Below are 25,884 nucleotides of genomic sequence, written 5' to 3'. Positions count from 1 at the left end.
GACAATTAGGCCTGTCTTAGTTCTAGGAACGTGAATTCAGATGGTTTATGGTTGTATTTTTCTTGCTGCTTTTACATCTCTGAGATGAAGTTATGGGCGCTATCAGACTATTGCCTCTTGTGGTAAGTGGTATTACAGAACGGTTGTTTCTTAACACTCTGTTTATAAAGTGAGGAGCCGTGCCCACATAGCGTGTTTTTCCTAAGTGGCAGCATCTTTTTTCAGTTGTTTCTAATGAGGAGTGAGCATCTGCGGCAGCATGCGACCGCCTGGAGAAAAAGCGCTGCACTCCAGCAACGCCACTTGGAAAATCTCTCAAATTTTTAGAAAGACGCTGGTGGCACCGCTGTTTTCAGGCAAACAATTGTGTATTCAGTTGATCGGGACTCGTCACTCATTGCCCTGGTATTCCAGGAAATTGAGGAGAAGCTTGTTCTGGCCGTGTCAGTGTATCGTGAGCTCTACCATTTTTCTTTCCCTAAAGAAACACGATGTGGACACGGGCCCTAGGTTCACTGAATGAACGTTCCAAACTAAAATTCTCTCCATATCTAGTTTCTATATTTTTTTGTAATTATTTAAAAATTCTTTTACATAAGAAATGTAGAAGACATTAGTTGTAATGGTGTAATATCACAGTGTGATTTTGCTAGTTTTACTTAGTACTAAGTAAAACATCTGAATATAAAAGTAACCTTTGTGAAAACTTTTACCAAGCAATCTTGAAAAACAGCTTGTTCACCTTTTCCACTGCACATGACTCCGTCGGAGGTCTCACAAAGCTCCTTGCTCTGGGCGTCGCTCATGTCACAAGACCTGGGGAACTGGCACAGCTTCCCGAACCAGCCCTCCTCGCAGATGCAGCGTCCACATGAACAGTAACCGTGACCTGGCGGTGGAGGGCAGAAGGGCCTTCATTTAAAAGGAGACAGAATATGGAGCATGGCCATGAGAAAATAGCACGAATAGAGGAAAAAAAATAAATAAATAAGGCATTCAAAGTGAAAAGTCAAGAGAAATGCTACTGGAGAGCAAAAAGAACTCAGTAAACACAGAAAGTTGACGGTGCAGACAGTGACGGTAATAAGCAGTACAAGGAGACAGAGCCACAGGAAGACGAGAGAGACGCAGCAGGCTTATTGTATTTCCCCCGGGGACATGAAAGGAACTGTCATCACTGGTCTTGTCCTGTCCGTAATAAATCTCCAACACTTCAGAGAAAGATGAAAAACAAAGAAAGGCAATGGCAGACAAAAACACACAAACATGCACACACAAACCCACACAGAACCAGGGACATTTATAATTGGTTGAAAGAGGCACTTGGGTGCTGAGATGCCTTAATAGCCAACAGCATGACTGCGGTTTTAACAAGGACACGTACGCACACACACTTACGCCCTCCTTCATCTCCAGCAGAACCCTTGGATAACTCACAATGTGCTCACTTCAATACAAATCATATCCTGTAGACGCAGTTGCTCCATTGATTGATTCCTTGATGTTCACATCTGGTTACAGATGCCAGGTTGAAGAGGTGGTAACGAGCAGAGCGGTTTTTCCATCATTTTCATTATTGTAAATCCATACAGTGCAGCTGGACATTGTTTGATGCAGGGCTGTATTGATTCGATCAATCAGCTGTTCACTTTAGATGTGCAGCTGAGATTGAATTCCTTCACATCGATACCGATTCAAAGATTTTTTTAACAATAAATGATGAACCATACACGTCAATGTTTTTTAAAGGAATACATTCAACATTTTTGGAAACACACCATTAGCTGCTACGATTAGTCAATTAATCGAATAGTTGTCTACTATTAAATTAATCAATGAAGTCAGGAAAAAAATGCAAATGTTCCTGATTTCAGTGTCTCAAAAGTGAATATCTTCTGGTTTCCTCAGTAAACTGAAAATCTTTGGGTTGTGGACAAAACAAGACATTAGAGGACGTCAACTTGGGCTTGGGGCTCTAATATTCTCATATCTGTACGCTCAAAAATGTATGCTAATATTATCAAGGGTGGAAGCAGGGAAAAACAAGTAGCCTGCCTCTGATCAGAGGTAAAAAATCTGAGCTACCAGCACTTCAAGTCGACTAATTAACATGAAGTCTTTTTAACTTTCTCTTGTAACATTTTGTCTTATGTACAAATGAAATAAACAAGATATAACATGTTAACTAACGAGCTTTAGAGATGCTGGCAGATTTCTTTTCTGCATTTGGACAGAGCCAGGCTAGCTGTTACCTCCTGCTTCCAGTTTTGATGCTAATCTTAAACTAATATGCTTCTGATTGTAATGTAGCTTCATGTGTAGCATACCAAATCAGTGTGCAAGTATATTTTAAGTCTTGGCAAGAAAACAAAGGAGAGTAATTCCCAAAACGTTGAACTATTCTTTTAAACCCATGAGTTTGATAGTGATGTTTTAATTGAGTCCTCAGAGCAAATGGACGAAGTAGAAATCATATCTTCGGTATCTCGAGGGACGCAGCTTGCAATGGATTATTATTATCTACAGCTAGTAGTAGATAGATAATGCATCAATATCTCTCAATCTCCATCACCCCCTCAGCTCGCTTCCTGATGCTTTTTTTTCTCGCTGTTTTTAATCAATCAGAGGTGGGGGTGGTGAAAGAGGGATGTGTGCGGTGGCGTTGGTGGGGGGGTTATAAATGAAAGTTTGTAGGCTTCTGTCTCAGGTAGAGGCGAGTGGCAGCTATGGCAGGCCACGCATGGCTGCCTCAATCAGCCAGGCTGGGAGAGCAGTTAATTGCTTTGGAAGAATGGCAACCTAGCCCTCATTCAATTAGCCTGCACCTGCCTTCCACAGAGCATGCATTGTGCTATAGTGTTTAGAGACGGACAGTGAAGGGGAGGTGGTGGTGAATCTGGTATTTTGCACTGCAAAGATCTGTGCTGTATGCTGGGAGAGGCTGTCGGAGGTGAGGAGTTCATTGCCACAGGGAGAGAATGGGACTGACTAAGTAATGTGAGGAAGAGAAGAAAACTCAGCTCGCCTAAGTGCAAGAGAAGTTGCTTCACTTATTTGTTCATATTTGAGTCCTAATATCCATACTTTTTGAAATCAATCAAGGGGAACTTGTTTTACAGTTTCCAGTAGAGATTAACTTGTTTCAGGAATTTGTACCTGTATCTTTAAATATAAAAGAACAATGAAAAAATGAACTTTATTCTGAAAAGGTCTTGAAACACTCTAAAAGAAGCTGATATGTTCATGTAATGTATTGGCAGATTTTTTCACTCCTTTAAACAAACAGACAAGCAGATTTTTACAGTGTGTGTTCCACTTCAGGACCTTTATCCTCATAATTCACATTCACAAGACCAAATACGTTGGTGCGTTAATGTCCACTGACTGGTTTCTGGTAACTATGTCACTGGAACTACATCACTTCCACCCATAATGTCAGTAATGGAAGTCATGCAAAAACTTTACTGTTTGGTTTTGTTTGCAGTCTGATTTGTTGTAAGGATCTGACAAAGAAACAGAATTTATGTCATGGCTGTCTGGTGAGTTTTCTGTCAGATTGCTGATAAAATAAACTCATTTAAAAATGTGCTACTTTGGCTCTGACACAGCAACCTCTCACACAATGTTGGTTACCTGATTGGTAACACGTCACAATGAATAGCCTATAAACACTGAATAATCGAAATCTGCAAAGTAACTAGTAACTAAATGTATAAAATAAATGTTGTCGAGAGGAAGTGTAAAGCAGCAGAGAATCAAAAGTACTCAGTAAAGTACCTGAAAACTGTACTAAAGAACAGTACTTGAGTAAATTTACTGAGGTTTACGCCATCGCTGGTTGTCTGAAATTTTGACACAAAGAGTTTCATTTTTACAGCAGATGAATATTGGTCCCAAATATTACTTTCAGTATCCTTCATTTCTAATAATCGGTGTTTGTATCTGCCCTGAAAAAGGTTGACCCCTAACTTCCTGTCTGTTTCGTAGTTAGCTATCCCCTCCCTCCTATCGACATCACCACATGAACCACATGTCTTTATGGATTTCTCTGTCCTGATTGGATAAAGCCGGGGATAGCAGGGATACCAGGAAATGTCTTTTCTCTCTTACTGCATGTGCAGGGGAAGGAGAGACATGGGTTACTGACCAAACACTCCATAACAGCGATTACTGTTGGAACATAACACTCTCACTCATTTTGATAAAGAAAAAAAAATAAAAATAAAATCACTTGCAGCAGCTTTAAAATTTGAGCTCTGGGAGACTTTACTGTCTCATTTAGGGAGAAGGAGCAGGGTCACCCTGGACCCTTTGAGGACCAGCTCCTGAATCTGGACACAGGTCCTTCAGGCTTACATAAGCCAGGTACCAACAACGCTCATTTACTCATCAGTGCGAATGGTCAGTCTTTGTCAGCGTCGACTTTTGACAAGCACATTTTTACATGTAGCAGCAGGAGAAACACAAGTGTAATCCATAACATGAATAATGGCTGCATTCTATTTAGATGTGAACAGGTAAATGGAGGAAGGCTGTCGTGAATGTTATTAATGACATCTGTGTTTTTCCAGTCAGATGTCAGAGAAAGCAGAGCACAGCCCCACCAGGCAGCAAGCTAAACAGTAATGTCATGCTAGCGTCCTATGGGGGTTAACATAATAATCGGTTTCAGGCTTTTAAATATCACCCATGTCAACGTCCAAGTCATAATTATGCCTGTGAAATTCAGATATTTGGAAAGCTCTGATTACTATATATCAGACTTGGCACTTAGTAATACAGAAGTGCCAAAAACCAAACAGATATTGAATCTGTTTTGAAGCAAAATGTGTTGTTCAATGTGACTAACTTGATAAATATCAGTGTAGGTGATTAAGGTCATAAACTGATATTTATCAGTTTATGGTCAGTATTTTTATCCCTCACATGACCAGACCTGTAGTCTATAGAGTTGTCCAATAAAATGAATGCTTGCAATTCATCAGTATTGGAAGTTTTCACATCTCTATCCTATATGACATGATTGGACTTCAGCACACAAAAGGTAACTGGAGAGACCTGCGGAATAAGCACTTAATTGCAAAGGGGATATTTTAGGCGCTCTTCCCTTGTTCTTTGCGTTTGGTGAAAAACCCTGAAGGCCATGTGTGGACTGAGCTAACTGACTGAGCTGGTTGACACTGTAGGACTGAATTATATGCAAGAAGCCTGAGTCATTCCCCACTTCTCTCCTCCCTGTTGTCTGCAGTAACGGGCGATGCGTCCAGGGGCACTGACAGCCCTAAACCTGGATTGGGAAGTTTCTTACAGACCCCTCACCTAAAGCTATTTTCTGTTTGATCCCCACTCCTTGCTCTGAGTAGCTGGTTAAGAGAGAGCCTCAGCTTTGAAAAACACCCAATAACGTCCACAGGCCTTTGTGTATACAGACCTAATTGTCAGCATGTGAATGTGTGTGTGTGTGTAGTGCTCAGACAGGCTATCCCCGGACACCTCGTGAAAAATTGTCTCTGGATAGCCCACACAATGAGCCTCAGTAATCCATTCACATAAATACTGCATCCCCCTTTAAAGGAGAAATTTACACTCCGATGCTGCAATGCACCACAGATACAAAAAGGCACAGCCGACCAAAACAACATAAAAAAGCCCCACTCAGAGTGAGGCCCTTCTGTACGGTAGCTGTGTGAGAGGATCAATAGACAAACTGCATGTCAGTTTAAGAATGAACACAAATGAAGCAGACACCCGTGAGAGAAAGATAGATGTTGCTCCTCAATGTTGTTGGAGAGGTTTGGGAACATCTGCATTCTGTTTATGCTTTAAGAATCTGTGTATGTGTCATATTGTCACTTTTCCAGCACTTTAAAGGGTAACTCCACCAATTTTTAAACGTTAAATTGTGTTTGTAGGTCTTTACAGGGGAGTACTACTGCCTGTGTGAAAAAAGAAGTATAATGCTTTTTGTGGCTCCAGAGGAAGCTGCATGTAATCTGATAAATTGCCTTCAGTGATGTGACGCAGTTGTTAAATTGCATTGTGTGTAATGTATGCACCAGGCTTTGAAAAGGAAGAAGAACACATAGGGGGGGGAAAAAGGCTGTATCTCTGGTTCTGCTGTATCAATGTCGATTATCAACGGTCCATATTGAGGAATGCAATGCTAGACCAGTGACCAGCTTTTCAAAACCTGGTGCCTACATTAACAACAATGCTATTTAGCCACTGATTGACATCATTGGAGACAAATAATTAGATTACATGCAGCTTCCTCTGTATGTATGCAGAAACTACAGCACTGTGTCTTCATAAACAATTCTAAAAAAAAAAGGCAAGTTTTAAATCAAATAGAGTATGTTTTATACAAAGACCTTTACAAGGAGAATTATTTTTTATCTGATAATAACACATTTAGTCAGTTTTACCCTCAGACTGCTGGCTTTACAGTAAAAGGATATAACTGTTCTTTCTACGCACCACAATCCTTGATAGCACCTCGATCTGACTTCCTTTATTCTCCCTCTCTTTCTGCCTGTGTGTCTCTGTCTGATAGTAGCAGCAGCAGCTGCAAAGGGAAATATCAATTTCAATTGAGCCTCTAATGTTTTAGAGCAATGTGTCCAAGCATCCAGGGGTTGTGCCTAAATGGCTCAAATTAAGAGCACAAACTTCCCAAGACCTCAAATAGAAGCTTCAAAGGGCTTGGAGCAATTTCTCTCAAATTCAGCTCAAGGGTTTAGAGGGTTGTGCCCGTGGATATCAAAGAGTGCAGATAGGATCACACTGTATTGATCTTCAAATTCAGCGTCTGCTCCTGGCATCGTTTCAAAGTGGGTGAGTGTATGTGTGCACATGCTGCATGAAATGTGTGTACTGTGCAATCATTAGGGGGTGAGTGGTAAGTGTGTAATCGTATCCAGCACATCAGTAGATGTACATCTAATGTTTATGATCTTAAATAGAGAAGTGAACACGGGGAGTTGTAGTATAGATGTAGATGGTAACATACAAGAGAATATCACGCAGTAGTTGATGTTACACTGCTGGGTGCAAAGAAGATTTTCCTCTGACAGGAACTTGAATAAAGACCCCGAAGCAGCTGTTGTAATATCTGAACATCTTCTACAGTAAGAACCAAAAACATGGTGCCATAATTTCCTTGTTCATACAAGTGGTTCCATTGTCTTTACCCCAAATGAACAGTAGGCCTACTTTCACATCTGGAAATGGGGATGACTGAAATAAGGCCTCCCGCTCCTCCACTCTGTCCAGCATGACAGTGATGTTGAAGCCCAGACTTTCCACGTCTTTATTGCCGTGTTCTGTCAATTCCCTCTGTTGTTCATCCAACTTGAACATCCCTTAATGGACACAAAGATTCAAGCAATGTGTGCGTGTGTTTGTGCGCTCTCACCTCCACAGACCTCTCCACTGATGTCCTCGCACTGACGGTCATCACACTCACAGTTTTTGCCATGAACCCGACTGTCCCCAGGTGGGTGGCAAGTACACTGTCCGCACTGGCACTGACCTACAAAAAGAGAGACGTTTTCTCACATCCGAGCATGTTTCATAGCGGAGTGGTGTTTTTAAAAAGCTGCTCAGCTGAATAACTTTTTTATTCAGCCTGTGATTCTGGGGACTCTTTCTCATACCCACAGTAGATGTGTGCAATGACTGACTTTAAACTTGACTTAATCTGCCTGACAACATGCCCTCCAGCCACACGGGGAAATCTTATATGTAAATCACCCAGTATAATAGACACTTGCATGTGCTACACACCCACACGAACACACACCTCGAGATGCTGCTATCCCACTTCAATCAGCGAGCTGCCGGTGAAGAAGGCCACAGGGGAACTTACTGAGTGAGTATGCTGGCTAATGGTGAAGCTCATTAGAAAAACATCATCTACTCTGAACTGTCACTGGAGGTGTGCAGCATACCTGCTCATTGATCATTTCACCAGGCAGCTCAGAGTTATATCAATTATGATTGTCTTGTAGGCCTCACACCAGCCCACCCTCATCAGAAAAAATGAATATATAGGCCGACTGTGCAAGCATTACGATTTATGTTTACGTTTCTTAATAGGCAGTGACCGCAAGTGGTAATTACTACAGCAGCACTGGAGAACGTCAGATAAAGTAGTATACAGTATAGAATGAGAAATTCCTATTAGGGATAAGCTGTAGGTGAAAGGTTGGGTAAAACAAACACAGGACTTTTACCCAGGAGGCCGCTGTAAATGTCCTGTGTGAAACACATCATGTACATAACAGGGATGCTCAGGCATGCAGGGGAACCTGTGCGACCTGGGAGCAGCTTGTGGTTTGGGTCGCATTGCCCCTGGTGGGATTGATAAAGTTGTCTGAATCTCAATCTGAATCTAATATAACTGAAGTTATGTACGTATGTAACTTAAGTTACATTAGTAATATACTTATCTAAACCTAAACCACAATGTTTTTTCTAAACCTAAGTAGTTGTCATGCCTAAATCAAACTGCAAGCGTACAATCGAGGTCCTCTTGGCCTGTCGCTGGTATGACACAACGGTGATGTTGTCTTGAGAACAGTAATTGATGTCGTTTTGGATGTCACCAGCAACTGACCTATTTAGTCATTTAGGAATGATATGTCTTGCACACTCAGATATTTGGTCTTCTAAAAATGCTTGTCATGATAACTTTTTTTATCGATGCCCACACCTTGTGATCACACCTTATGATTTGTGATGTACAAGCAAAGGTTTGAGCCAGTTCTTATCAGAAAAATAACAGCCACAAAGATTGAAAATGAAAGCAGCTTATCATGACTCTTACTATGTACGTTTGTTGGTAGGCGGTGCTCTCTAGTGGCTGTAGTAATTATTACTGCTGCAAAGGAGGAAGTCAGGAGAAGAGTAAAGATTAAAGGTCCGTATAGTGATGAGGCCGGGGATGGGCGGTCGGGTTAAACAGGCACAGGATGTTCGGTAAGGAGACTGCTGTTCGTCTCCAGTGTGAAACCAGAAGTTAATGGTGAGTTCTTCTAACGGTCATGTTGTTTTGTATATTGAGAGACATTCACAATCAATCTTTTCAGTCATTTAGGTACGAGGATGTTGAAAAATATTGGCAACAACATTACTAATGAGTGAAATGTAATCAAGTTCAACCTAAGCATGCAGAGTGTGCTCTTTCAATTACTACTGTAGTGGTAAATTTGAATATTCCTTTTTACTTGAGACGCCTCCACACCCTGCTTTCCCCCAAGGTATCAGATCTCTTTTTGTTTGCTACCCATTTGTGTATTTTTAAGTTTCCTGATGTTCAGGGTCTTTCTTCATTTTGAACCGCTCGCATGTTGATTGACCTTTTCTTTGCAAAGAAAATAAAACTTTGTCAGCCGGCAAGAATTCTCTATTTCATTCGTCACCAAGAGCAGAAAATTTCCACGACACTACCTTAAAGCAACCTGGTGTAGAAATTGGCATTTTGTGCAATTTGGCACCCCCCACAGTTTCTGAGTGCAACACCACTGTCGTAAATACAAATCCAAGGTCTGTAACAATTGTCAAATGTAATGAAGTAACTAATGAGTGTAACTACAAACAAAACTATTTACGTCATAACAACGTTAGATGTTGAAAACTTGTATGTTGAAGTAAACATGTATGTAACACTGTGATCCTACCCTCTCACTGAAGTTACATAGTGCAGGTGGGTGGAGCGGCTGTGACACAGCCACCATTCACCCTATTACAAGACAATATATTAGCCAAAATGATTTTGAAGCTGTTATTTTAAAGTAAATGTAAAATGTAAGAATCAAGAATAACAGTGCATAACAGAGGGCATCACTGGGACATATAATGCATTTGTTTTGTGTGCTTCATGCTTCACTGACAAATGAGAAAGACACACACTGTTAGAATTCTTTAAATGTTCCCACCCACTGATGCCGCGGACAAAAGACACCCAGAAGGGCAGGTAAGCTGTCCGCGATGAAAAACAATGGCACAAAGGGAATTTCCCAGCTCAGTGAAGACAGATGGTTAAAACACAGCATAGCAAGTGGTTCTCTTTCTCTTTCTTTCTCTGCTCCTGTTTTTATTGAGCCTGGTATGTCCTTTTTGCACAGTCATTATTCACTCTGAGTGTTTTCCTTGTTTGTGGCCCTGCAGGGTACATTTTGTGTTTAGTGCCACTAAACAACACCTAAAACATATTCATAATGTGTATGTGCCTGCCTTTATCTTTTGATGACTCATTGAGTGGAATTAGGGGCAATAAATAGAGCCTAACATGAATCTACGAGACAGCCACTCGACTGACAGCGTCATCTAATGTGTTGTCCATGTCGTATCACTGTCAGCTTTTACAGCCACACACACAAACACACACACACACACACACGCATACACACACACACACACACACGAACACACACACACACACACACACACACACACACACACACACTCTCTCTCTCTCTCTCTCTCTCTCTTTAGCAACCTCTCTTCCTGCCTCACATTCAACATATCACCATCTGCTCTAGGGACTCAGTTACCCTAGCAACCGGTGATGTCATAACACCCCTGCCTTATCGATTATCTCTCTGGTCGTCACACTGTCTATACCATTGTGTACGTGTGATGTTTAATTCGTCATCCTGTCTAAGGTGAATGACACCTTAATGACAATGTCACATCAGTAGCCACCAGTCTGAGACATTTTAAATCTATTTCCTCAAAGCTGGGCACAAATCTGTGCATAAGCACAGGGCAGGTGAGTGGCAAGCTCATTTTTAACATTTAAGTGAGCGAAGGTGCAAACTCAGTCATGTTGCAGTGCAGCACAAGAGAGGAGAGGGGCTACAGCAGGATGAATACATTGTTAAATTGATGAATACTTTATCAGCAAGTGATGAGGTGGGCTTGAGTAATGGTTAATCAGGTTTGCTTCTTTCATTCCTCTAAAAAGCAGCAACTTTTCGGGGTTAATTATACTTTTTGGAGTAGTTTTAATGCAGCACAATTTCACTCTTACTTGAGTAGATTTCTTGAGAAAAATCTTTACTTTTACTCCGTTACATTCGGAAAAAATGGCACTACTAATTTTATTTGTCATTTTATGCGTTCATGCACATTCCCTTAAGAGGCAGGTGGTCAGCTGGTCCAAATGACGCAGGCTGCAGTTGTGTGAAGTCAGTAGAACATCACAGAACCCATCGCTGACAGAGAGCTGTGTGTCCGTTGTGGTAATAAGTTTAATAATATATATATATGTATATATATATATATATATATATATATATATATATATATATATCATGCTTCAAAACTACTGTTACTGTTGCTGCTTTCTGTCCAAATATGAATAGTTAAGACAAAACTAGTAATGATCATTGGTGTAACCTGATGAAAAGAGACAGAATAGTGGAGATATATAAAGAGATATATGTAAAGAAGTGAACACACCTATATTTAATATACCATAATGAAACATCACAGACACAGCATTTTCTCCTTATTCACCCAAATAAGTCATTGAACCACTTCTGTAGTCTTATTGTCTTCATGTGATTGGACAGACCTGGACTTGGGGGGCTCACACCTGATTGTGATGGGAACTGAGACATCTGTACTGGAGTGACTGAGCTTTAAGGACACTGCAACATGTGGAAACTCTTTGTATTTAATTTTTGACATAAAAGACATTAAGTACAAGATCTACTGATTTATTTGCCAGATAAACATATAAACACATTTATTTGTCATTGATACTCAATACTCAAGTTACTTTTTACTTAAATCCACATAAAGGGAAAGCCCTCATACATAAAGCAGCAGGAGATCAATCATTGTACACAGACACACTGACGTGTTTTGATGTGCATTGGAAAGTGTGTTTACAATTCCAACCAAAGGGAAAGCTGCAAAAATTCAGCAAAAATTAAATGATTAATGTGATTTTGGAGATATTTGCGTGCGTGACTCTCTCAACTAGACAAAGAGTCATAAACGTCACATTTTCAGTGAAGTGGTCTGAACCAAATGGAAGTGCATGCCCATTTTCATGTCAAAAGGAGGACCAAACTTGTGCTGCACTGGCTAATCTGCATAAAGACAACCACAGCTGTGGCATTTTTTTTCTCACCAAGAGCTGCCAAATTAATACAAAAAATGCTCTTAATTATTGCACCTACAGTTGCACTTCCACCATCTTTGTGGCTGAAAAAAAAACACAAAAACTATTGAGGTCGCAGTGTTAAATCTAAATGCATTCACTGATATTCACTTCATTCCGTAAAAAAAAATGTGACTATACTTAAACCTGGATTTTGAATACGATTTTCTGAGACTCATCACTAAACACCATGGATTGGTTGTTATAAAACCACTCTGGCAGCCTCTCAACAGCTTGCATCTCTTTTGACTTGAATTCATTGTTACCTCTGTGACAGCTGCAATGAGTTCAGCATCACACCAAATACAATGAATCCACTTTAATGGCAGACCCCTCTGTGCAGTCTCCCATCCTGTGGTGTGAATGAAAGCAATGATTAGCACCCAAAGTGAAGCACCTATCAAACAGCTGTATTATCAGTATCAGGGTGTGCTAAGTGTATGGCAGTTATTTAAAACACATACAGTTATGTGCACAAGTACAAGTAGGCAGCAGTAATCAGTCCATTTAGATGCAGTGAGCAATACTCTCAGCGTCTCTTGATGCAGAGACAGAGGGTCTGATTTTCAAGGTTAAATGCCACCATTAACTCACAGATAGTGCTGAAGATCTGGTTAAAGGCAGTGCAACATCAGTATTGTCACATCATTTATCACAGAGGCTCAAGCAAACTGTTGATCTTAAAGCAGCACTCCACTGCTTTTATACATCAAGACCTTCAAGTACAACTCTGTCTGTCAAATCAGTGTTATGCCATGTATGTCTTCTGTGGCTTTTAGAGAAGCTTTCTAAAGTCTATGAACTCGCCCCTAGTGATGCCGTTATGATTATGTTACATCTTTTTCATACACATTATTAATAATATGTAGATAGATAGATAGATAGATAGATAGATAGATAGATAGATAGATAGATATCCCCCACTCGCCCCTGCGGGCGGTCTTGTGTTGTTTCTCGCTCATCCAAGCTCGGGTCTGGGAGGCCTGGGAGCTTGAGGGTTCTGTATTGGATTGTCTCAGGGGCATCTTTACAGAGCCTGCATCTGGGGTCCTGTCTCGTGTGGTAGACTACAGCCTCAATCGATCTTGTGTTGAGCGCCTGTTCCTGTGCTGCCATGATCAGTGCCTCTGTGCTGTCTTTCAGTCCTTTTTCCAGCCACTGGTAGGATTTCTCAATACCAGCCACTTCTTCAATCTGTGGATGGTACAGACCATGCAGGGGTTTGTCCTTCATGATGTTTCCTCCTGCTCTTCCTTCGCCTCCTCCTCACAGAGTTTCTGCTGCCTGAGGTATTCACTTCCATGTAGCAGTTCATCACTTGGAGCCATCTTCCTGATGCACTCAAGGATGTTTGTTGTTTCATCCTGGATAGTGGCTTTGACACTCACTGGTCCTCGGCAGGGCGTAGGTGTTGATTGCTCGGACCTTGTTCTTCATGTTCTTGTCAATCAGCTGACTTGTCAGGACTTGCCTTACTCTATGTAGGTATTTGACTGTGGCTGCTTTCCTAGCGACCTCTTCATGGTTTCCATTTGCTTGCTGGACCCCAAGGTACTTGTAACTGTTTACGTCTGCTATGTTGCCTTCTGGTAGTTCAACCCCTTCAGTTCTGATCATCTTCCCTCTCTTCAATACCATCCAACCACACTTATCTAGTCTGAATTACATTCTGATGTCATTGCTGTAGATCCTGGTGATGTGAATCAGTGAGACGATGTCTCGCTCACTCCTGGCATACAGCTTGATGTCATCCATGTGGAGGAAGAGGCTAATGATTGTGCCACTCTGAAACCGGTATCCATAGCCATTCTTTGTGATGATCTGGCTGAGGGCGCTCAGGCCTATGCAGAACAGCATTGGGGACAGAGCATCTCCTTGGTATACCCCACACTTGATGGTGACTTGTGCAATTGACTTTGAGTTGGCCTCTAGATGTGTCCTCCGCAGTCCCATTGAGTTCTTGATGAAGGCTTCCTGTTGATGTCATACAGTTCCAAGCATTCCAGTATTTATGTGTGCGGCAACGAGTCGCAGGCTTTCTTGTAGTAAATCCAGACGATGCACAGATTGGTCTGTTTGGTCTTGCAATCTTGGGTGACTGATCTGTCGACCAGTAGCTGATGTTTTGCTCCTCTTGTGTTTCTGCCAATTCCTTTCTGAGCCCCGCTCAATTTGAGCCATGTGGCTACCTATCCTAGCCACTATGATGTCTGACAGGAGCTTCCATGTTGTGAAGAGGCAGGGTATAGCCGGTAGTTGGCGGAGATTTCCCCCTTCTGGGGATCCTTCAGGATCAGGATTGTCCAGCCTTCAGTTAACCATTCTGGGTGGGTCCCATCTGTTAGCAGCTGGTTTATTTGTGCTGCCAACATTTGCCCTATGTTTGCCTGGCTGATAGCATGCCTTTTCATTTACAATGTTGTTTAAATACCTAGTTAGCTGTGCCTATGGTTTGGCATTTAATTATCAATAAAAATGTCATATTATAGCTAGCTGGTGGTCAGTCAAGAGCAATGAGTGTTTTTGATCTGTCCATTTCCGGTTTACAGCACAGTAGGACCACAATAAATTGCTGGCCTTCCCCTTTAATGTTATAGTAACCGTTAGACATTGGAGTACAGTAATGAAACAGGTGTGTATGTGCCATTAAATATTAACAATCACACACATACTGTAGGTAATGTCTCCAACAGGCCACACTTCAGAGAGCAGAGAAAGGAATCCCAAAATTCAGCAGAAATATGTTGAAAGCAGGTGTTTCCTTGAGGAAATACCAGGGCAGAAAGAATGTGCTATCCACGAGCGTCTTGCCTCCACCTCTCAGGAAGAAAAGCTCCGAAGCTGCTGTTTCAAATTTCAAGGCTTTTCCGCTCAAGCTGCCATCTTCACCAGCCGCATTCATCCATGCCTAAGTGATTTTCTACGTCTGTCTCCTTCAGTTTCTCTCTCTCTCTCTCTTACTCTCCTACCCTGCTTCCTGTCTCCCGTTTCTCACAGACCTCCTCCCCTCTCCCTCCCATTTTCTCCCCCTTCACATCCCTTGCCATCTATTGAAACCTTGCGATGAACTCTCTCTGAACAATAATTTGTTTCCAACAGTTGTGATCTTCAAACCACTGAACCAACTGAGCATACTTTGGAAAAGACAGTGATGTAAATAGAACCACACATGCAATCACATGCAGTCCTAAACACTCAGCTCACGCACAGTCAATTCAAAGCTTCAAACAATGTTGACTTTTGAATTCTAAATCAACATACGAAATGCTGTGCAGCTTCTTTTTTTTTTTTTTTTGCTTGTCTCATTCTGTTTAAACACAGCAGTTATGCACAGATGAAGATGAAGATTATGCTACACCAATTTATTTATATTACACTATTTGTAGAATTAGATTCCCTGGATGGCTGCGATTGTTTCTAACTCCAACCCAAAACATTTCCAATAACTACTCAGTGTTGTAAAATCCAAAAGTAAAAACATATTGACAAAAGATAAATGATAAAGATAAACAAAATATTCTGCCTGAAAAAAACAAATAAATTCTATTCGTTGGCATTAAGCCTTCCCAAAACAACATTTTCAACAGCAATAAAAAACCTTTTTTGGCTCTCACACTGCTGAAGCATAATGCTGCAGTTAGCCTCAGGACACGATTATTATTTAAATTGACAAGTTATGTAAACAAAGTTGATTTAATAAAAAACTGACTCATTAAATCAGATGAATCACTTTATTCAAACTAAGGCTTTTGTTTGAGCATTGTTTTTCTTTCCTCTCTCTCTAGATTGATTACATAATAAAACCTCTTTAATGTAAAACAACTTTAATGTCAAAAAATGACATTCAATACAGCCCTGATGCATAGGATATTTTTTTTATTATTAACATTACTGTGCCATGTTGTGTAAATGTACACTGTAGATCGTCACTGAATGGACAGGGATGGCAGAAAAATATGCAATATTTAAAAGGAGGAATTTATGGATCCCATTAATTGTTCTATTGTGCAGGAACTTTAAAGGGTAATTTAAAGTTCCATTTTGTTGCAGCAATTGGAGATAATTTAAAGGTAGTGCTGGAGGAATTAAAGCTAATTAACTCTCCCAGCACAAGTTAATCTTTGCTGTTTCATTATGTGAGGGGGGCCAGTGTGTCTGCTCAGCACTGTTGTTGTGGAATTGGTTTGAGGGCATCAGTTATGGAGCAGACACAATACTGTATGTAATGAACAGCTAATGTATTCAAAGACAACGAATTGGTTCTCTGTGTAGAGTGCACTTCCTATAGTCATTGCAATATGTTAGGTTTTGTTTACCATACTGATGTCATTGTTCCATTGTTGACTTATGGTGATGTCAACTTGTTGATGTAGTCGTCTCCATGAAAGCGGCTGCTCCCTATCTGTCTCAGGTGCCTGATCTAATCAGCAGCTTTCCCATGTATGGTTGTGAGGGATGTCTATGGCCACTATAATAACACAGTACGCTGCGGTCCACATATCCTCTCTTTACATTTGGAACACGGATGCGGCAGAAAGGCTGTGGATTTCAAATGAAACAGGAAATCAATGCTTCACATTAACCCCTGTTATATCCACAGAGCCCTGTGACCGGGCAGGTTGTGCTCCCTGTGGTATCGCCCACCACCGCCTACATTATTAAATTGAATCACTGTGAGACCAACAGAGTACAGCCGGCTTTACCTTTTCTTATTGTCTCATACTGAAGTACAAGGACACTGCTGGGCATTTTCCAGAAAACTACACTAATGTTTGGAGCAAAATGAATGGAATAATGCTACACTGAACAATGGCTCATACAGCACTGTAAAGCAGATTGATTAAGGCTGCTGCAGCAGTGTAAAATATGGGTACAGGCAATGCCTCAGATGACTTGTGCATTATGTAACTACTTGATAATTTATCTTTATAACAAATGACCAAAGCGTACGTACTTTGGAACAATGCAGGTGTCAGTCAGTTTGAGAACAACGGTAACGTGACCATTGTGCATTGTTAACTCTGGACATAGTATCTGTCTGAAAAATCTACACCATAGTACTGACTTTGCTGAATGTTTTCTAGCTTAGTTATGGAAGAAATAACTTGTGTCTGATCTCATTTTAGGAGACTTTACAACAGCTTTCTATCCTCAAATCCCTTGAATATGAACCCTTCCTAAATGATGAAAATAAAATTTGCTAGGTCTTCATTTCCTTTAGTTCTGATTTTCAGACTGACAAAACCTGCCATGTTTCTGGTTTCTTTACATTACTCCTTAGCTGTTAAGCAAAATCAGTTAAAAGTGTTATTAATAACATTCAGTCACTAAATGTGGCGTTCCAGCTCCCCCCTACTGCATTCATGTTACAACACCGCTGTTTTCTAATCATCTGCCCCCTTAAAGGATAACTACCGTTTTTTACAACCTGGACCTTATTTCTGGCAAAATATATGATCATTTACTCACCCAGATAACTTTGGTGTCATTCGGCGTCGTTCGGACGAAATTAGATCCAGTGTAGCGGCGATATATCCATATAATGGGAGAGACGGGGCATCGACACACAGCCTCTATATAACGCATTATCTGCCACGAAACTAGTTAATTTCATCAATATTTTGTTATGAAATGCTAGCGCTATTCCCCTCTGAGTCCGGGCTCGTCCGTTATCAACATCCGGGGTCAAACTAGCAGTAGCAGCTACAGGTAAACAAGGCGCGCTGTCGCGGGTGCGCGCGCAGCTCAGAGACGACATCTTCCAGGTCAGAGGTAGTAGATCAGCCTACAGACCCCGGATGTTGACAATAGACGAGCCCGGACTCAGAGGCTAATAGCGCTAGCATTTCATAACAAAATATTGATGAAATGAACTAGTTTCGTGGCAGATAATGCGTTATATAGAGGCTGTGTGTCGCTGCCCCGTCTCTCCCATTATATGGATATATCGCCGCTACACTGGATCTAATTTCGTCCGAACGACGCCGAATGACACCAAAGTTATCTGGGTGAGTAAATGACCATATATTTTGCCAGAAATAAGGTCCAGGTTGTAAAAAACGGTAGTTATCCTTTAACAGGTTGCCAGTTTGTGCACTAGTGAACATTGCTAATGTTGCTAGCACTAGCTTGCAAATGTTAATGTTGCTAACACTAGCTGACGTTAGGGCAGGACAGTATGCTTGGTGCATACTGTAGAACTCAGCCATTCTTGCATTGTTTTCCACAAATTACTACCAACTACCGAGACTGCTAATCGCTGACAAAACACAGATACCCTGTGATACCAACAGTGTTAAACTACTGACTGACAACCTTGTTAGAATCTGGAACCAACCACCAGAATTCTTACACAAACATAAACAAAATGACGGTTTTGGACCCGACAAACATTTTAAAATGATTGATTCACAATCGAAAAAATGTTTTTAATGAAAAGAGATACTCTTATTCTGCACCTCTCTACAAGCTCTATAGATGTTTTTTTTTTGTTTTTTTTATGATTTGTCTATAAAAAATGTTATCGGGATGACCTTTAAGTAAATCCACACAAAATATAAGCCTGGCAGTTGCACAACAATCATGATGTTGCTTATATCTAGGCTTCCCGCCAGTGCATTATCCACACACAGGTTGAACATTGATATCAATGAAGTCACATCTGTTCTGTTTTGCTCTTGACTTCCGCTTTGCACAGTTGTCTAAAACTTAAACAATCATTTATCTGCTTCTTTTAGGGAGAGCGATGTCTAAACCTCCCATGCAACATGACTATATTTTCCATTCTTTCTGGATTACTTAACTCAAAACGTGATTTCAACTCACCCAATTAGTTTTATGATATTTCAAATTAATACAGTATATTGCAGACGTGGCCATGGGTGTTTACGTCCACTGCCAGTAAAGATTAATCAGCGCAGCTTTGCGAAAGGTGAGTAATTTGTTTCACCCTTTACTGGCTAGAAAGCTTTGGGCTGTGTACATCTTAATTGAGGGTCTGTGCATCACGTACAGATTTAAAAGGCTGTTAAAACTACTTTGAGCGATGGCGTTTAAAGACACATTTCTGCCAAAGTTTGAACATTTGTAGGTTATTTCAAGTGAGAGATTTCTGTCTGTGCCATGCTGTCTGAGCTCAGTGCTTTAAGTGAGCAGGAGAAGGTGATATCTTACATCTGTGCACCAACAAGGGCTGAGCAGTATTTTAATCTGAATCTGATGAAAGTAGTGGGGTTGCTTGCTTATGTTTTGTAAATCTGATGAAACCACACCCACACAGTCCTGATGAAGCAGTGATAAATAATACCTAAGAATGTTTGAAGAATGTCCTGAACTTTATTGTTGCTTCTTCACTCAATAATAATAAGTTCTTTAAAAGTTTCCAAAGTAGAAACCTTTTCATTGTAAATATATTTTCATTTATAGTCTATGACACAAACAGCTTGTACAGCATGTCGGATTTCTCGCCCTAAAAAATACACTTCTGTTATTTACATTTTTTGTTTATCTATTCCCTCGATTTCACCTTACTGTCATCAATCAACAGCCTCAAGGGTGCATGACTGGGACAACAACTGAAGCACAACTTGGACCCTTGCATGAGTTTCCAGTGTCGCCTCAGTATCTGAATCTAATATTAGTATTAGGCCTTACATTTGGAGGCTCCAAGAAAACAAGCTTCCCCTGACCAGAATGGCCACTAATGAAGCATACAGTGCACTGTAATAAATCTCGACACATCGACCTACAGCTTGTTCTATTGAGAGAGCTGTTTCAGCCGTGGCTTACATTGTTGCAGGCAAACAGTGCCCCTTAATCTTACTCAGGCATATAAATGTGCACATATAATACATATATATGAGCACAAGCACACATATCAGAACAAAATCCTAACAGGCATTGACAAGCAGTAGTGCAACCTGCATGTAAGTATATTGGGATGTCTTGAGATGTGGGGAGCTATTCTCTTGGGGCTTGGTGAGGCGTGGGTGCATGACATCAAGACAGTGAAGCATTGTTTTACTACTTAAACTCAGGGAATTCAGACTCTTCCTATCAGGCCAACTTAAAGCTATACTATGTAGGATTTTCTTAAAAAGACAATGGATAGTCTCATACAAAAGTAAGTAAGTAAGTAATGTGCCAAATGTTTGCTGGTAACAGATTTGCCGAATAAACTCTAACATTCAACTCACATGACTGATCAGCTGTTTCCGCTGTCTGCTGCACGCATTACAGTCTTTGCATTTCTTCGTCATCTCCGGACAGCATGCAACATAGCCAATGCTAGCTGACATGCAAGAACAATTACGACATGCAGTATCAAAAGTAATTCCTGAAGACCTCTCTCCATTTTGTCTGCTGGTTTGTTCACCTCTAGCCTCTGCTTACTTCCACATTCATGCGTGACGTAGCCACGTAGCCCACATCGCATCATCCTCTGACAAAGGGCAAACTGCTTATATGGTTCAGCTGAGCAGCAAGCATTGTCATGACTGCCCGGCTGACTATGGGTTTTGTAGTCTTTTAATGGATGCCATGATGGGTTGTAGTCTTTGTTCTATTGTTGGATGACACTACCTCTCATAATATAATATAACATTCATGTTTAGGATATTGTTTGTCAGAATAAAAGCAATGCACGGTTGCTTTTAAGTTTACAGCTTGTTTAAAGACAAGATTTATCCCTCCAGCCTCTTAAGGATGGATTAAGAGATGTGAAACACTGGAAATGGCCTATTTTACACCAAGAGGTGAGGAGGGAGTACAGGCCTGCTGCAGTAACCATGGCAACAGGAGCGGATGGGAAGACCAGGTACCTCGTCCGAAGCAGGGCAAATTGGACGTTCCGCGACACTTCTTCACACTGCTCTCCAGAGACAAGGAGCAGGACAGAGGATGCTCACACTTCTTCCCAGCCCATCCCTCCTTGCAGTCACACCTGCCACAATTACACTGGCCATGACCTGCCGAGAGGAAAAAGATAAGAGGTGGAGGAAGCACAGAGGTGAAACAAAGTGGAGGCTTTGTACATGGAAAATTCAACTAAGCCCACTGAGGGGGAAAAAACACCACTGAGTGATGTGGACACACCAAGCAGGATGGGGAGTTGGGTTATGGAGGAGAAAAGTAAAAAAGTGGACGCTTCTTTGTGTGTGTGTGTGTGTGTGTGTGTGTGTGTGTGTGTGTGTGTGTGTGCGCGTGTGTGTGTGGAATTTAGGGGTCCCTCAGAACATCGACTAAACAAGCTTTGACTGTCTGGCTTCTTCTAAGCTCCTGGTTGACCAACTTTGATTAAAACTGGTTTGGTCCGGGGGATAAACACAGAGAAACTGATGGAGAAAGATGAGATTTAAAATGTTAAAAGATGTGAACTGTGCTTGCATTCTCTGCTGCAGTGAACTACACATGAAGGTTGTTAACTGTGTATGCGCTAGATTGCTAACATATTTTCTGGTACATAAATTAGTAGTTTAACGAATTGTAGGCACAGTGGTACCATCCATCATATGTTGTTCATTAATTCTTCGTGAAACAGTGAAAAGGTCATTCCCAGCCCTCCACAGTTTATTGTTGAGTTATATGGAAAGTTTCTTTTTTTACAACTGCAGAGTTGCACCAGAGTATTAGAATCAGATGTGAAGCTGTTGTTGGTGTGTTCAGTGCAAGAAACTGGACTTACCCAAAAGTGAGGCTTAATGAATGGTAATATAAACAATATTAAATGGTAAACAAAATGATATGATGACCAGTAGCTGTACATTGCATAAATCAGTTCTCTTTTAAAGCAACACTTTAAGCTAACTTAAAGCTAAAGCTAACTTCCTTACAGAGAGTTAGAGGAGAAACATTGACCAATATCAGTTTCACATCCACACAGTAGCTAAATGTACACCTGCAGCCAGTAGCTAGTTAGCTTAGCTTTACATAAAGATTGAAAACCTGAGGAAACAGCTAGCCTAGCTCTGTTTAAAGGTTTCAAGACCTACCAGCTCCTCTACAGCTAATCAACTAACACACATCTTCTTTGTTTAAACTGTACAAACCCTGAAGTAACAATAGCAGTTTGCTTAACTATTTCTTAGCCAACCATCAGAGACAACAAAAAATACTGGTCATAGTCTGGCAGATTAAAGTTTCAATTTTGTAAGCAAATTTTGTTACCTTCCTTCCTGTTTCCTGGCTTTGTGCTAAGCTAAGCTAACTGGCTACTGGCTCCAGGTGCGTAGTAAGAAGACAAACATGAGAGTGCTATGATCTCCTCATCTAACTCGTCAAGAAAGCAAACAGGCATACATCCCAAAACCTTGAACCTTTTCTTTAACTGTTTTTTTCAAAGTTTCTGTAAATGTTGCATAGTTGCATACATGTACAGTATTTCTTTTAATCCAAAAACCTCATGCTGACCTGAGCAGAAGTCATCTGTGTATCGGTCGTAGGTTGCATGACAGTTCCTCTCATCGCACTCGCAGGTGTCTCCATGTATATCTCCCCAGTCGCCAGAGGGATCTACATCGTGACAGCTACACTCTCCACACACACAGGTCCCTGACAAACAGCCACGGCAAACACAACCACACAAACACACATACTGTAAATTCACATTGCATTGTAGGGTTGTTTTTTTTTTCAGCTGTACAGTCCAAATAAATCAACAATGAGAACTGGGGAAAAACACGCACAAACAAAAAGAAACAATGTAAAATACAACTGATATTATTTACATTAACATCTTCTCCCACAGATGTGGGCGGGGGTGGCAGGATACACTTTTCTCCTCAGCAGAGGCTACAGACAACCAGATAAATACAAGTTCTCCTCCTGTCTCATTCTTCTTCTTTAATCTACGTATCTGTCTGTTTGTCTCTCTCTCTCTTTCTCATTTGTTTTACATCTTAGCCCAGGCATCAGCTGAGCAGCAGCTAGTGGAAATCCCATTTTCTCTTATCAGCAGTGACAGAGCACAGGGAACCCCAGGGGAGCCAGGCCAGCTGGCAAGTCTGTGGGCTGTGGCTGGCGCGTGTCTGGCCCCTGGCCCTCGGTTCGGTCTCCCTCACCACCTCATAACCCCGGAGCCTCGGATTTATGGAGCCATGCACTTTTATGTCTGCCACAAATGTCACAGCCTGGCTTCACCGGAGCAGATTACAGCACCTGTACTAGTTACTGCTCAGAAACGTTCTATAAAGGCTTTATACAGTCTATAAAACCAGAGCTGCTTTACAGAATGCATTAATGATCTGTATACTTAGAGACTGGTTCTGACCTCCATCGTCACACAAAAGGGAAAATGTCCTCTCTGTGTGCCTCATGCAACCATATTATCCCAGACTCAAATTGTTTTGATCAAGAAACCACGTACAGATGCACGTGTTTAGCCTCCAGCATTTTGTGGCTGTTGTTATTTTGACAGCACGCCAGTTAGTGTATTATTAGCCCAACTGTGGAGACTAGTTGAACCTAACAGATGGAGGGGGTCGACGGCTCGTTGGAACGGAGTAAGAGAGTAATCCACTCCGTACTGTCAGTCAAATCATTCACTCATCAGAGAGTGAGCAGAGCAGGAGATAAAGGTTACCGTTGAGCGCAGCAGGAGAGAGAGAGGGAGGACATTTTACAGTCTCTTACAAAACACTTCACATCTCTACATCTATACAGGATGATGAAATCAAATCAAGCCTCTTTTATGTAATCATCATCGTTGATCCATCTCCTGTAATCACCAGGAATTATCTTCACAATGCTTTAAAGGAGGATTAATTCAGAGCAAAATGGTTGCATGTCATATAGTGATGGGAATTAAGAATCAATTTGTCTGGCTTGTGTACTACTTGAGGCATTCTGCCCCAAACAGTAATGATCAATTTATTCACAATCACAATTAACAATCTAATCTGCGATCTTTTTTCTCAATTTTGAAATGAAATTCTCCATTTGCCCTTTTTAATCCAAACCATGATCTGAAGCTATTCCCCTTACCTATCCTTAAAGGTCCAGTGAGTAGGATTTAGGGGATGGAATATAATATTCATAATGACGTTCTCATTAGTTCATAATCACTTCAAACTTATAACTCTGGTTTTGTTACCTTAGAATGAGCCTTTTACTGTATATATACAGAGAGAGTGGGCATAACCCTAACCATTTCTACAGAAGCCCTGAATGGACAAACCAAACACTGACTCTAGGCTTTAGTGAGGATGGTAAGACGAGGGGTGCTCAGTTGCTTTTAATCTGCAACCACACTCCTCAGTGCCAGTAAAGCCTACACACTGGACCTTAAAAGCTCAATAATGCATTGGTTCAAGCTCCTCATCTGCTATGCCACTAGCTGTAACTCACGCTGCATTATTAACTAGTCAATGAGGTTATGCATAGTTTGGGAACAGTAGCAGATCACCCGCCTCTACTGGCAGCCTTATCATACTTTTTTTTTTTTTTTGCCTTGAATAGACATAACCAAATGTAGAAAAAGAATAACATTTTACACATTATACATGTGTTTTGTTTCATCAGTTCTTAAAAATCTTTCAGTGCACAATTTATTCTCAATTATGACAACTTTTCAAACCTTTAAGATTTCCTGTACATGCTGTAATGGTTTTCTTCGCTTAGCTTTTGCTCAACAGAGAGAGTAATAAAACTACATCAAAGCTAATAATGTTTTGTCCCACATGTATCAAATAGCAATCAATAAAGGAATCCATAGACAATTAAATTGATAACAGTTGCTTTTGAAAGAACTGGGAAACACTGACAAGCTTATTAAACAAGCAGAAATAATGTGTCATGGTTGAATTTCAAATAAAACCAGTAGCAATAAATCATTTCAAACCGATATGGACTCATTTTTAATTGCACTCATATTTCCTATGTCCTTTTCTCTTGTTACTCTCGGGATTGTCTTTGCATGCCCTTTTAAGAGGAGTACAATGGAATACTACATCGTGTACATTGTGAATGGTTGTTCATGCTGTGTCAGCTGTGCACTTAACCATAAATCATGGGGGCTCCGTCCATGTAGCCTACCATTTAGCCCTACCACTTAGCCAGCCCTCAGCCAGTCCACTGTAATTAATTTTAGAGAGCTGTAGTGAAATCCCTCAGGATCACTTGAGTTAGGTTAGTGAAGCTCTTTCTCTGACTGCCTGTCCACCAAGCTCGGATGATTTTCAGTGGAATTTGTATGATGATTTCTTGAGCCAGTCTCTGCATTTTTGGCAGTATTTTTCCATTGTCTTCATCTCTTTTTATCTTCTTACTTTAATAGGTCGATGTCGAAGACGACTCCTCATCTCTGGTAGATGGCAGGAGTCACACTGAACTGGTCACACATACTGGGAACTAATGTATTTACATCTAGATTGAGTATAATTTCCATTCATTTCCATCCGTTTTTCACTTCTTCCAGGACAGCGTGTTTCCCTCCTCTAATGACTCCAGATAACAGACAGGAAATGAACCTGAATGTTTGTTTCCTGTTTCTCAGCAGCATAATTCAATTAGAATTGTCACCGTTGGGATGGATTCTAATGAGTTGTGTAGCTGTACGGTCAAGCTGTAAGGTGCTGTGTGAATTAGTGATGATAAATATCTGCATCTGGATAATGGCTGTTGGGGAAAAACATGTTTTCAATATTTTGCATGTATTTTTTTATTTTAATTTCCACTCATGATAATATCACATTCAAAATTGATATTATAATTGA

General features: G+C 40.8%; 1 protein-coding gene across 1 annotated transcript in view; it reads right to left on the bottom strand.

The window, feature by feature from the left end:
* The window catches only part of itgbl1 (integrin, beta-like 1), a 52,394-nt gene that overhangs the window by 8,755 nt on the left and 17,755 nt on the right, over window positions 1-25,884 (bottom strand). The window contains exons 6-9 of the mRNA XM_084362950.1: window positions 22,583-22,723; window positions 20,995-21,141; window positions 7,415-7,531; window positions 743-889 (exon numbers count right to left, since the gene is read on the bottom strand). Of these exons, the coding sequence (XP_084219076.1) occupies window positions 743-889; window positions 7,415-7,531; window positions 20,995-21,141; window positions 22,583-22,723 (552 nt within the window). The remainder of the gene's footprint in view (window positions 1-742; window positions 890-7,414; window positions 7,532-20,994; window positions 21,142-22,582; window positions 22,724-25,884) is intronic.

This window comes from Pagrus pagrus, assembly GCF_965226575.1.
Source record: "Pagrus pagrus genome assembly, chromosome: 9".
Taxonomy (NCBI): domain Eukaryota; kingdom Metazoa; phylum Chordata; class Actinopteri; order Spariformes; family Sparidae; genus Pagrus; species Pagrus pagrus.
Note: the sequence above shows the minus strand (reverse complement) of the source record. Positions and strands in the feature narration are given on the sequence as shown.